General features: G+C 39.3%; 1 protein-coding gene across 5 annotated transcripts in view; it reads left to right on the top strand.

The window, feature by feature from the left end:
• rptor (regulatory associated protein of MTOR, complex 1) overlaps positions 1 to 14,420 on the top strand; it is a 339,346-nt gene that overhangs the window by 309,792 nt on the left and 15,134 nt on the right. For all 5 annotated transcript variants that reach the window (XM_069929956.1, XM_069929955.1, XM_069929957.1 and 2 more), the window contains 2 exons: positions 7,968 to 8,074; positions 12,455 to 12,582. In XM_069929956.1, coding sequence (XP_069786057.1) covers positions 7,968 to 8,074; positions 12,455 to 12,582 — 235 coding nt within the window. The remainder of the gene's footprint in view (positions 1 to 7,967; positions 8,075 to 12,454; positions 12,583 to 14,420) is intronic.

Raw genomic sequence — 14,420 nt, 5'->3', positions numbered from 1 at the left:
CTCAACATACTGAATGGTTTAATGGTATTAAACTAAGATCATTTGTTATGTAATGGATTTTGCTTTTAACAGATGTGAAATACTCTAGGAAGAAAAGGAATGGGAGTGTTGGGAGAATTAAATCAGATTTTAAAAGCTTTCATCAACAGCATTAATTACAGGAGTGAGATGGGTCAGTTGGTTGAGTGGTGTCATGTCAGTAACCTTGCACTCAACGTGAGCAAAAATAAGGGACTGATTATGGACTTCCAGGAGGAAGAAACCAGGAGGACACAAACCAGTCCTCATCGAGGGGTCAGTGGTTGAGAGCATAAAGAACTTCAAATTCCTGGATATCAACATCTCTGAATATCTCTCCTGGGGTCATCATGCCAATGGAATCGTGAAGGAGTATGAGGAGATGTTGGTACATCACCAAAGATTCTTGTAGATTTCTGCACGTGTACCATGGAGAGAATTCTGTCATTACATCATTGTCAGATATGGAGGTGCCAGTGCACAGGAGAGGAAAAGGCAGAAAGAGGGTTGTAAACTCGGCCAATGGCCATTAGTCTTCACTCCACTAAGGACAACTTTCAGAGGTGGTGCCTCAAGAAAGCAACCTCTATCATCAAAGACCCTCTTCTCACTGCTACCATCAGGAAGAATCAGATACAGGAGCCTGAAGACAAATACCAATGTTACAAAAACAGCTTCTTTCCCTCTACCGTCAGATTTCTGAATGGACAATGAACCACGGGCTCTATCTCACTTTTTCTCTTCCTTCACATTATTTATTTATTTTTAAATAGTGTATTTAAAGAAGCGTAATATATAGGGTTTTTTTGCACCTATAATGCACCATGCTGCTGCCGCAAAACAACAAATTTTGTGACATGTTCATAACAACTACCATTACTTTATTTTGATTCTGACCATTGAATATTAATCGTCAAAAAAGAATTTGCTGCTTTGAAAATTCAAATCTTGGTTGGGCCTGGCTCAGTATTAATGAATGATGTCCACCTTATTTAAACCTAAGATCACCACTTCAAGGAAATTTACCAAGACACTGCTCTGCACTTCAATATTCCTTCAACAGTGGCATCATGTTTGTGTCCTATTTCCCTGCTCTTTTCTAAGGATTCTTTTTGTCTCTGCAGAATGTGTTTATGTAATTCCACTTTAAATGATGAAGTTGGTTTAGCTTCATAAGGCATTGCGGTCTTGGAAAAAACATCAATCAATTATTCTAATAGAGTTCTACAAAGTTATAACTATCTGAAAATTAATCTCCCAGTTTTACCTCCTTGGAAAAGAAACTTCTCTGCTGTGATTATGGCATCATAGGTGTTATTCCCCCCCCCACTCCACCCAGTTTTTTCCATGTCTTATTTAGTGGTGCCCAAAAGTGGATGGACATCTCCAACAATTACCTTGTGCAGGTTCTGCACACCTAGATACAATGAAACATAGGTAAACACGAAGAAACGAAATTAATAGAAGGATTTGGTGATCAAATTTTTCCCGGGGCTCCGGTTTCTTCCCAGTGTTCAAAATGTACTGGAGGTTGAAGGTTAATTGGGTGTAATGGGGCGGCAAGGGGTTGTGGGCCGAAAGGGCTTGTTCCCATGCTATATGTCTAAATTAATTTTAAAAATTAGATGGAGCTCATGTTAAGTCTTCAGTTGCTTATTTATGTGTGGTAAATATACAGTATGTGACCATTCAAAGCCAATTCAGAATTCCAATGAACTTTAATGTGGCCTTTTATTAATCAAGCCTGGAAAGTAGCTGCATCAATAAACAGCAAAACTCAATGTTGAATTTGAAGCATCGCCAAATCATTTGTGTAAATGGCCATTGGATCAAAACAACCTCTATATAGTTCCTTTTCTCAGTTGTCTAGCTCTAAACAATTTCCAGTTCATGACATAATTTGATCCATGATTAGGCTAAGTTTTCAACTACAGACAAGATGCTGGAGGAACTCAACAGGTCATGAATTCGTGATGAAGGGTTTTTGGCCCAAAACATCGACTCTCTCCACAGACGCTGCCTGGCCTGCTGAGTTCCTCCAGCACTTAGTGCTTTGTTCTAGTTTTTAACATCCACAGACTTCTTATTTACCAAGATAAAGTTTTGAAGTGCCTCAATAAAAATGGTTTTTAAATGTCAGCCACACACATGTTTTATTTCTACACTGGGTAATTTTTTTAAGCTTCTGAAAATGTCTCCACGTTGAGAATTTTTCAGCCAGGGAACTTGCAAGCAAACAGTTCCATAAATTGATTGTTCTATTTTTCTCACCAAAATGCACATTGTTAGGAAATTACCTCTTCAAACAAATCTCTATTTATGAAGCAATGCTGTTAGGTGCAGCACCCATATCAAGTCTGTAGCCTTTCAACCATTGTGCTATTTTAAAAGATGTTGGGTTGAAGTTAAAGCAGATCGACTACACCATACTGTTTCTTCCTTCAGTTAATTTTGTGAATTGGAAGTCTGCTTGTAAACTTAGATAATCAAACTTCAATCTTTTGAAAAACCAGATTAATTATGCATAATTGAAGATCCATTCTCCCTTTCATTTTAAACAATTACAATACGGAAACCCACAGATGAATAGAGGGCTCCTTGATGAAGGGTTCAAGCCCGAAACATTGGTTATGTTTCTTTATATTTGCTATATAAAGTACACTGTTTGAGTGACCTGCTAAGTTTCTCCAAAATTGTTTTTACTCGATCACGGTTTCTGCAGGCTTTCATGTTTTGCCCTTCATGGGTTCTTCTGCCACCTTTTCTCCTTTTATTTGGCCTGCCTGGAAATAGAAATGACTATCAATGAATGAATCAAATATGTGTCGGCCTTTATCTTGAAATATTTGGCTAGTCTAATGGCCTTTCCTTGTAAGTGTAAGCTGATTTTGAATACAACCATAAATATTCAATGGGTCAGGAAGCATTTGTATTTCAGATCCATAATTCATCAGATTTTTGGAAAAGTTAGAAATCAAACATAGTGTTATTTTTTTCTTAAAGGTTCTTGCTCATTTTCCAAGCCTCTCTATCCTTCCAAGATCTCTGCCCTGGTTTTCACCATTCTCTCTATTGTGACGATAGCTCTGGAGTTCTTGAACCTGTACACTAAAATGCTCCTCAAAGCCCACCTGTTCAACTAAGCCCTTCCTAAAATGTCCAGTTTAATTTCTAAGTCCATGCTGTCCAATTTACACCCAATTAGCCTACGCCCCCAGCACATTTCAAATGGTGGGAGGAAACCTGAGCCCACAGGGAAAACCCATGCAGACACTGGGAGAACACACAAACTCCTGACAGACAGCACAGGATTCGAACCCCGGTCCTGATCTCTGGCATTGTAAAGGCATTGTGCTAATCGCGACGCCGACTGTGCTGCTCCAATGTAACATTCTGTTTGCTAACACTTCTTTGAAGTCCACAAGAAAGAGTTGTCAAAGGATTAATTGATCAAAGCAAATTGTTTGTAAAGTTATTTATTTCCCAGCAGGGCAGTTAATTGTCAACCAAAATATAAAGTTGTTGGTTATCAAGATATGGCTATTATCCTGAGATTTACTTTCCAAGAATGCACTTTGGAGAGGGTGCAGAGGATGTTGTTTGGGATGGAAACACGGGCCAGACTGGGTCTGTTTTCCCTTAGCGCAGAGGAGGCTGAGGAACAACTACAGAGCATTATCTCAGAGGCATAGAGGGGCGACATCAGTAAACTTTTCCCTGATTCAGAGATATCATTGAATTAAGTTAAATAGAGATTGCCATTTTTATTACAGATGCTCCTCAACTTACAATGGGGTTGCATTCTGGCAAGTCAAAAATCATAAGTTGAAAAAGAATACCACACCCACTATTATTTTATAATTAAATTTTGGATGCCTTTATTTCACCCTGAAAAAAACATTAACGTGCACAGCTGAAAGCACACTGGGCATGAAGAATATACAACATCGTGATAGAGTATGCTGAATGATAGTCTCGTGCAATGCTGCCATTGCCCAGCGTTGCAAGAAAGTAGCGAACTGCATATCGCTAGCACAAGAACGGATCGGAATTCGTAATTGAAAGTACAGATTCGAACCATCATAACTTTGAAAAATTGCAGTCTGACCATCGTAAGTAGGGGAGAGCCTGTATTTAAACAATATTTTAAACAAAGCAATGATGCTGTGGTATTGTGTTCTCTCTCTATGGAATAGTTACAACAAATTGCATTTTTTTCTTGAATAGGCACATCTAATTATGGGAGCATTAAATTTGAGATTTCAAGCCTTGATCTAACGTTGTAATTAGGTGACTGTTTGCTATTCACACAAATCTGCCAAGGCAGTATATCATGAATAGTGCACAAGCTCTGCTCTCGCTTTCAAAGTCTTTTATTTTGTGTGGGCGGTTAGTGATGGTTTACAAATTAATCAGTTCAAAGACTGAGCTCACTGCATCTGCAGGAGTACTCGAGGGATTCCCCAGTCTTCTGCACACTCTCTGCCCACGTGCTGCATGCATTATGAGGAGGATACCCTCAGGAATTTTACGTGCATTTCTTGACATTTCTGGATGCCTATTAAATACAAAGCGCTCTTGGGTGCAAGGCATTATTGTGTTTGTTGTGTACTGCATGCAGTGGTGGGGTGGAATACAGTTCTCTACCGTTGTTAATCAGACTTCATGATTTCATTCGAACCACATGCCTAGTTTTTTGGAGGGGGGGGGATAATCAGCATTTTCTGGAGGTTTTGGGAATGGCTCGCATATGTCTCTTGCTTTCTGTGTGTGTTGCAGAAACTGCTCCACCCAAGATTGCAGGAAACTATGGAGACTTGAGAACGCAATTCAGACCATCGCACAAGCCCCTCCCATCATAGTGAAAGGCCCCATCACACCCTGCTCTCTTCTTTCTTCTTCACTTGTTAAGAAGGTTTATGCATGTGAGCCAGATGAGCCATGATCTTGAATGGCCCAGGCTCAATGAGCCAGAGGACCTACTTCTTATGTCTGAGATCACATACCACCAGGTTCAAGGACAGTTTCTACCCCACTGTTATCAGACTTCTGAACAAACCTCACTCTGGTAAAATAATGTTGCCATTGCTCTATACGAACCGATCTCTCTGTAACTCTGAATTCTGTAATGTGCTTTTTTTTGTTCTGCTGGACTGCTTGGGAAACAAACTTTCACAATACATCACTGCACATGACAATGAGTTATTTTCTTGATAGAGAAAGGCTTGCAGATTAAGAAATAGAAACAGATTGAAGCCTTCTGCCACCCTAGTCGGTATAAGGGTGATGATCTTTCCATCCACTTTATTGTTTAGTATTCATATTTTAGATTAATTTAGACCACCTTCTATTGAACACAGCATTAAACATGCTGAAAGATTGAACATCAACAGGTCTCTGCCCTGGAACAGTTTAAACAAAAAAATTACAACTCTCTAAATGTAATGTTTATTGTCTTCTCAGTGCTAGCTTCTCTTCTTGAAGCAAGAGCCACTCTGAGTTCTCCACACAGGGCTTCCAAGCACCTTCCCTGAGGATCCCATAAGCCTTGCATTACCTCTCATTCCTTGAAACATAAGAAAAGGTTCATCTTAAATTTTAAATTAGACATACAGCATGGTAACAGGCCATTTCAGCTCATAAGTCCATGCTGCCCAAATATATCCCTGGTATATTTTGAAGAGTGGAAGGAAACCGGAGCCCCTGGAGGAAAACCGTGCAGCTGCGGGGAGAACATACAAACTCTTTACAGACAGCATATCATAATTTCTCTGATCACGGATGTTTCCCGCTTGGACTTTTAAATAAATATTCTTCTGGTCCCAGCAAAGAGAATAGCCCTCACATGTTCACATATTCATTACATTCACCATCTTCTTGCCCACTTAGCAAACCTCAGAGTTCACTCTCAACTAGCTTTGCGTCGTCATTTGGTGATGGTTCTAATTCTGTATCAATGGGGTTTAAAAATGTTAATTTGAAGGCAGTGAGGAAATTCATCAATGTAACACGAGCAGAATTGAATTATCATGCCTCCATAATATTTCTGGTGCAAAGAAGTTCACCAAACCAGTATGCTGAAACAAAATTATATGAGTATTTGAATATATATTTCTGAAATTTTCTTTCTGTTACGAGTAGGAATTGGATTATTCTCCTTCAGTTGTAAAGTTACATTCGTCTATTCAGATGTGACTCAGATTTATTATCAGATTACATACATGACCACACATTCAACCCTGAGATTCTTTCCCTGCAGGCCAGACAGAATTTATATTTACCGGTGGTGCAAAAAAAACTGTACTCAAGAAAAGATATGTATACAAAAGAGAGAAATAAAAACAAAGAAAGAGATGTAAACAACTGTGCAATACTGAAAATAGGTATTCAATAATAATTGATGTTCAAAGAAAGAATCCTGAAATGAGTCCATAATTGACTTTGTTGTTGAGGAGTCTGATGGTGGAGGGGTAGCTACTGTTCCTGAACCTGGTGATGTGAGTCTTGTGGCGCCTTGACCTTTTTCTTGATGGGAACAGAGCACATCCAAGGTGATGTGGATCCTAATAATTGCTGCTACTCTCCGACGGCAGCGTTCCATGTAGATGTTCTCCATGTTGGGGAGGGTTTTGCATGTGTGTGTACTGGACTGCGTCCACCTTTTACAGGGCTTTTCGCTCAAAGGTATTGGTGCATTTGTACCAGGCCTTAATGCAGCTGGTCAGCACACTTTCCACTACACATCTGTAGAGGTTTGCTAAGTTTGTGATGAATTAAATCACATAAAATTCCTTTTTTTTTTAAATTTCTTGTAAAGTTACTCTTTCTTGATTCACATTAATTTTGTGTTTTTAATTTAAATAATGAAAATTTGTTAAACCCTTCAAGGTTCAGATATTTGGTCAGAAATGACAGCAAAGTATATTTTAGTATTTGGATTTGATTCAATTTAGCAGGTTTGACATCTATGGAAAGGGAAGCAGAATTAACATTTCCCATGTTAGATGTCATTAGAACTGTGGAAGGGAGAGATCATTACTTTTAAATGATGAGAAAATGGGAAGGAAGGGATGAGATAAAGGGCATCTATAAAATAGTTTAGTCTCAACCAGTGGTTCTCAACTGTAGCAACTATCTTCCGATATATTTGCCTGTAGAGCCCAGAATTCCCTTGTTTATGACTCACTCTTCATAAAAGATCCATGACAAAGTTGAATAGAGTTTTCCATGGTTTCTTAGACCTTGATGTGGGTTATTATTTATCAACTTTGATACACGATTAACATTAACATGATGCCTAATAGACACTTATCAGGAATACATTACTTGAAGCTTGTGGTCAAGAGTTTCAGGTCTATCCCTAGACTTGAAACGCAGAAAGAGACCTCGGTCTCACAGGTTGCAACCACAGAAACATTCAAAGATATGCAAAACAAAGTGAGGGCTGCTACAGACTGGCAGCCCTGACCATACAAGTGATTTTAACCCCTTCATCAACCTTTTTTCCCAACTCCTATGCCACCTTAAGTAATCCCTTACTTATGCCACACAGTGCACTCAGCAGCTGACCTTAAGAAGCTGAGTTCAGGTTCTGATTTCCTTTCAAACCATAGGACAGAGATCACAGCTGCTTAAACTGCATTTTAGTTGGACATTATTTGACGATTGGTTTTTATTCATAGCATCATAATTGCTGACTTGGGGTTGTCACTTCATATTTTTACAATTTAATTCATAATCATAGCATAACTAATAATCAGCTTAATTTAAGAAACCAGTCATTGAACGGTAACTTATTTTGTTGGCCCACCTGTGTGCTGGTACTCTGATCAGTAAGGGATTACCTAAGGTGGTATGTGAGTGGAAAGAAAAAGGTCGAGAACCACTGGGCTAAGTGTCATTGCAATTTGCATGCAGTTTATCCAATGAAGGGTTTGCTCTCTTTTTAGGTGCAGGAATGGTGGTAGACTGGGAGCAGGAAACTGGTCTCTTAATGACTTCAGGAGATGTCCGTATTATTCGAATCTGGGACACAGACCGAGAGATGAAAGTACAGGTAAAATCTTTGCACAGTGAAATTATCACCTATTTGACAAACAATGATAACATCTAAGGAACTACTATTGATGGGATGCTTTAATTCCATCTATGCACTTACAGATTATTAGGTTATTATTGTTGCAGTGCCTTCCTTCTTTGTTGTGCTGTTCCACGTATGCCACATGAACATCGACTTGCCATTCAATCAAAAGTGCAGCGGATACCCAGCAAAAAGCAATGTCAGAAATTGGTGTAACCATTGACTTGGTTTGTTGCTTAAAATGGACAATTTGCAGACCATTTAAATAACATTTATTTCTGATATATATTTAATACCCAGAGTACAAAATAAACTCTGGGCACCTCATGGTCAGTGTCAAACTGAATTGGGTGGTCTCTTTGGACTTGGTCTTCTATGGAATAGTGAACTTAAAGTAACTGTTGACATCTCTGATAAATACATTGCAGAATGTTAAATAATTAGAACTGTACAGGAGGGGAGGTAGCATCTGTGGAGAAAGAAATAGAATTAATATTTTCGGATCCATGGCATTTCATTAATACCTGAGACATTGATTCTGTTTTTCTGTCTGTCTATGGATATTGTTTGTCTTGCTGTGTCTCCATTGCTTTCCTTCCCCTTAGAACCATAGAACAATTACAGCACAGAAACAGGCCACCTCAGCCCCTCTAGTCTGTGCCGAACCATTTTTGTTTAACTAATCCCACTGACGAGCACCCAGCCCATAGCCCTCTATACCTCTCCCATCCATGTACCAGTCCTAATGTTAAAATTGAGCTTGCATTTACCAATTCAGCTGGAAGCTTATTCCACATTTCCACCATTCTCTGCGTGAAGAAGTTCCCCTAATGTTCCCCCTAAACTTTTCAACTTTCATCCTTAACCCATGTCCTCTGGTTTGTATCTCACCTACCCTCAGTGGAAAAAAAACCTATCTACATTTACAGTGTCTATTCCCCATCAAAATTTTAAATACCTCCATCAAATTTTCCCTCATTCTTCTATACTCCAGGGAATAAAGTCCAAATCTGTTTAACCTTTCCCTGTAACTCAATTCCTGAAGTCCGGGCAACATCTAGTAAATCTTCTGTGCACTCTCCTTTTTTTTTAATATATCTTCAATTTCTTGTCTCTGTAGTATTTTCATGAAGAGAACGTGGAACAGTACAGCACAGGAACTGGCCCTTCAGACCAAGTGTCTGAGCCAAACTTGATGCTTGCATGTAATCCATATTCCTCTCTTCCCTGCACATTCCTGCGTCCGTCTAGAAACTTGATAAATGCTACTATTGTATCTGTGCCTGCCGCTATTACAGTTCAAGTACCAATCCATTATGACTAAAAAAATTCTCAATAATATCCAGGCATCTACCACTCTGCTTTAAAAAATCTTGCTCCACACATCTCCTTCAAACTCCCCTCCCCCATCACTTTAAATGCCATGTCCTCTAGATTGTGATAAAAGAGTTTGATGGCTGACCTTAAGAAACTGAGATCAAATTCTGATTTCCTTTTAAACCGTAGGACAGAGATCACACCGCTTAAACTGCATTTTAGTTGGACATTATTTGGCAATTGTTTTTCTATATGTCATCATAATTGCTAACTTGGGATTGTTACTTCATTTTTTTTTTACAATTTAATTCACAATCATAGCGGAACTATTAACGACTTAATTTCAGAAACCATTCATGCAACGGTAACACATTTTGTTGGCCCTCCTGTACATTATTTGTGTATGTATAACATACATAATGGCAGGCTGGGAGATGTCATTACCAATGTGTGGATTTAACCTATATTTTCAAGGTTATAATTTCAATGTTTGGAACAGTTTGGGTTTGATAAATGAAAATTCCTGGTCATTACTGCAGTGTCTAATAATAAAACTTTAGAAAAGCAATATGCAATCTCATAGTGTATCTATGCATGACTTTACTTCATAACCAATGGGCAAAAGATCATGTCCACAGTCTGCACTTCCTCTTTCTCAAAGCTGGGGCTGGTGGATGCTTGGCAAGGAAAAGCAAAATTGATTTAAAGCTAAGTTTTCAGTGGCTAGTCTGCTGGATGGAGATTTAACGCCACAATTGATGTCCTGTTTGGCTGTGGGTAATCAAAGCACACATGAAGCTTAACTGAATTATGTTCACCGGTTCCTAGCTGATAGAAACAGATTCATTTTTTATTGTATTACGACTGCCAGGTTCTGCAAAATGTAAAATATGGCCAGAATTTTAGTTGACACACAATGCTATTTTATCACGACGATTGCCTTTCATGAGGGGTGTTTAAACCATAGGTCAAAGATCTCACCAGCTCAGTCCACATTTTGCAGGTCAGTGTTGGCCAATTTGTTCCCTTTCATAACACCGTAATTGCTGAGTGAGGTGTGTAGCTACATTTAGTAGTTTCATTACCTGCAATCACAACAGGACAAGTAATGCACTTGATAGAAGTGGCCTCATACTAAAGTAGACCGTCTTTTTGGTTCCTCTTTGGATTACCTTTCTGTAAAAGATGCAGCATTATGGGATTGAACTTGGCCTGGGCTACATGTCATTTCTTTCAGTTTCTTTCTGGTTGAATTCCCAAATTTTTAACAAAGTACCTTGAGTCATTTCATGCAAGCACTGTTCACAAATACAGAGTCCTTGTTCAAGTACCAATCCATTATGACATGAAGAAATCTCAATAATGTTGGGTTTCTTTTTATGATCTTAATGCTGAATTCTTTTAATTCAACTCTCCCGCATTTGACAGGAGAAAATGTTCAGCAATATCTTAATGTATATTTCAACCAAAGTCAATTTTACATATATAAATAGAAACAGAATATACATCATAGTAAAATGCATGAATTCAGGCAACTGGCAGCCTCAAGCAACCAGGAAAAAAAAAATTGTGGAAAATAAATAGGTAAAAAATACGAGTTTAAAATTGGTTCCCCACCCCCCCCCCCCCCCCCCCCCCACCCAGCAGTTAGTTGGCCACACATACAACAAGCAACCAGCAACTTTCAGCATCTTCCAATCCTCATGAGTGCCATATACCCAGGGTTTTTCTGTACAAAGATGCTGTAAAAGTAAGGTTAACGTGAACTGTTCGAAACCTGGCTGGAGTACTTAGCAGTTCTGTGCTTGACTGTGCTAGTGATTGGCCTAGTAATAGCAATGCAGATCTGAAGCCATCCCAAGCCTAAGGATTTGAGAATATTTGCTATTCTGGGGCCAGCCCAATCATAAATGTAAATATAGCCATCTCAGCCTGTCCATCATCTGGCAGGCAGCACACACCATCATTACAGTTGTGTCCTAATCCCCCCATGTAAGATTCTTAAGCACAGTCCTTTTCCCTCTCTTCTACTACACGCTGTCTCTTTCCCAGAGATCTCTCGAGTCTGAATCCCATCTCCTCCAATTTCTCTGCCGCTCTTCCCAGTACTGGTTGGATGTACCCACCCAACCATTAACCCCAGTAGAAAATGCCTGCATGGTGACAAGGGTATTCGCCACAAAGCCATGAAAAGCTGAGGCAGCACAGCTGATCCAACCCATGGGCTAAACTTCTGCCACTACACATGTCCCTTTGGGCTTAAACTGAGCAGACAGTCTCTCTTCTGAATAACAGAACTCTTAATGGCAAGATATTGAAATATATAATTAAAATAAAATGTGCGATGATTGAAATTCTAAAGAAATTGATTTAACCATTTTGCTCTTCAATATGAGGTAACTTTAGTCCAAGATCAGATTTACTGAAATTCTGGTATAGGAAATGCAGAATTACCTACAGCTGTAAAAACCTGGTGATTAATCTATTTTTAGGTTGTTTTTTTTTGAATAAAAGAGTTGATGTATTACCTTTTGCAACAGAGAGTTAAGAATGACCAGATCTTTCTCTTTCCTTGTGTTTTATCTTGCATCACCATTCTAAATGATGCTTTGTTAATCTTGGTTTAAACAATTAAAGCATCAGTTCCAATAAATTTGAATCCAGCTACCTGTCAGTAACAAGGATAATATCCACTGAGTGCCTTAATATCTCAGCTTCAATGGAAGTAATTCAGTGAATTTATTCCCATTGAAGGTATGCCGCAGGCCTCAATTCAGTAGGAATTAACTCCAGCATCTTAGCCACCAATCCTTCTTTAATAAACATCTGCAAGTATAGAATACTTGATCCGTTATCATAATTGCAACTTGTAAGACTTTAATCCTATTGGTAGCCACTTTTACTTCCCGAATGAGAGTAACTACCAATTTAATTCATCACCTATGGAGTTTCCTGAGATGATAGACATTTCTATATACATTGAAATATTTTCTTGTTTCTATTTTGTTTCAACATCATCCTTTTTTGTTTGTTTTGTAGGATATTCCAACTGGGGCAGATAGTTGCGTGACTAGTCTTTCCTGCAATTCTAGTCGTTCCCTAATTGTGGGTGGCCTTGGCGATGGTTCAGTTCGTATCTATGATAGGAGAATGGCCCCTAATGAATGGTAGGTTTGCATTACATTTGTTTTAATCTTCCATTCATGTAGTTCTTCAGCTGAGTGTTTGAAATTTAACTCTACTCTGGCAGCTGGTGTTAGTCCAGTCACAGTTCTGGGGGCAGAATCGTTTCTAATCTGATGAACCCTAATGAAATCAGTTCCATGATCCTGGGATCAGATTCTGTTTGAATGGCCAGAATTAGTTGGGTAAATAAAATAAGATGGCTTGTATAGGGTATAGGAGAAAATGCACAGACCTGATTAATCTTCCCAAGCTATCTGGATGCAGCCAATTTTATTTTGGATGCTTTTGGGACATGCCTTGGAACATTGTTAAGTAATGTTATCATGAACAGGGTTTTGCTGTATCTGAGAAAACATATTGCAATATAAATATGGCTCTAATTCCTTTAAATTGAAGAATTTTTACTTCATGCAATATTTCTCTTCTGCAATGTTACGAAGAACAAAGTATTTATTTTCCCTGTTGATTTGAAACTTCTGACTGAGATAGAAAATTAAGCACTTAACAGTTTTGAAATATATGGTTTCAGTGGGAGAATTCAATCGATTGAATTGTGCTTTTCATTCAACACAATGGGAAATCTGTTTTGCCCACTCAAAAGCTAGAAGGTCTTTTGACAAGGTACAACACATCAGACTATTAAACAAGATAAGAAGCCCACAGTAGTATGGAAAAGGTAGCAACATGGATAGATAGAAGATTGGATGACTGGCAGAAGGAAAGGGATAAAGCAGGGCTCTGGACCTGTACTTCTGGAGTTTAGAAGGATGGTGGGGGGTGGGGAGTTGTCTAACTTGAAGGGCTGGAGAGCGTGGATGTGAAAAATATGTTTCTAGTAGTGGGAGAGCCTAGGACCAGAGGGTACAGATTCAAAATAAAAGGAAATTCCTTCAGAACAGATGAAAATTCTTTTGGCCAGGGGGTAGTGAAGGTGTGAAGTTCATTGCCACAGGTGGCTGTGGACAATAATACCATCAACAGTTTGTTGACGAGACTAAGGTAGTGTATTAAAGGAGGCAATATAGGAGAGAGATTGAAAATTTGGCTAAATGGTGTACTAATGACAACTTTGCACTCAAAGTGGACTTCAGGAGGGGAAACCCAGAGCTGTACAATCCATTGTTCCATTGGGGGATCAGAGATAGAGGGTGTGCAAACTTAAATTCCTGGGAGTCAGTATTTCAGAGAACCTTTCCTGGACCCAACACACAAATGTCATCCTGAAGAAAGCACATCAGCACCTCTACTTTCTCAGGAATTTGTGAAAGTTTGGTTGACATTGAAAACCTTAGAAAACTACAGATGTGTGTAGAAAGTGTGCTGACTGGCTGGGAACACCAATACCTCTGAGCAGAAAGCCCAGCAAAGTTAGTGAGCATAGCCCAGTACGTCACAGGCAAAACTCTCCCCACCATCGAGAAAATCTACATGAAACGCTGCCGTCAGAGAACAGGAGCAATCACCAAGGATCCACACCACTTTTGGACATGCCCTGTACGTTCTGTTCATGCTGCTGCCATGATGGGACGGGACGGTTGGCGTAGTGGTTAGCGCAGTACCTTTACGGTGCCAACGATGGGACCGGTGTTCGAATCCCGTGCTTGTCCGTAAGGAGTTTGCATGTTCTCCGCAAGTCTTCATGGGTCTTCCCTGGACTTCGATTTCCTCCCACCGTTTGAAATGGTTAATTGGGTGTAAGTTGAGAGGCCCAGACTTGTGGGCCAAAATGGCCTGTTATTGTGCTGTATGTCTACATTCTTAAATAAAAACAGGAAAGGGGTATCGGTGCCACAAGAACCATCCCACCAGGTTCAGGAAC

The sequence above is a fragment of the Narcine bancroftii genome, chromosome 3 (assembly GCF_036971445.1).
Source record: "Narcine bancroftii isolate sNarBan1 chromosome 3, sNarBan1.hap1, whole genome shotgun sequence".
Taxonomy (NCBI): Eukaryota; Metazoa; Chordata; class Chondrichthyes; order Torpediniformes; family Narcinidae; genus Narcine; species Narcine bancroftii.
Note: the sequence above shows the minus strand (reverse complement) of the source record. Positions and strands in the feature narration are given on the sequence as shown.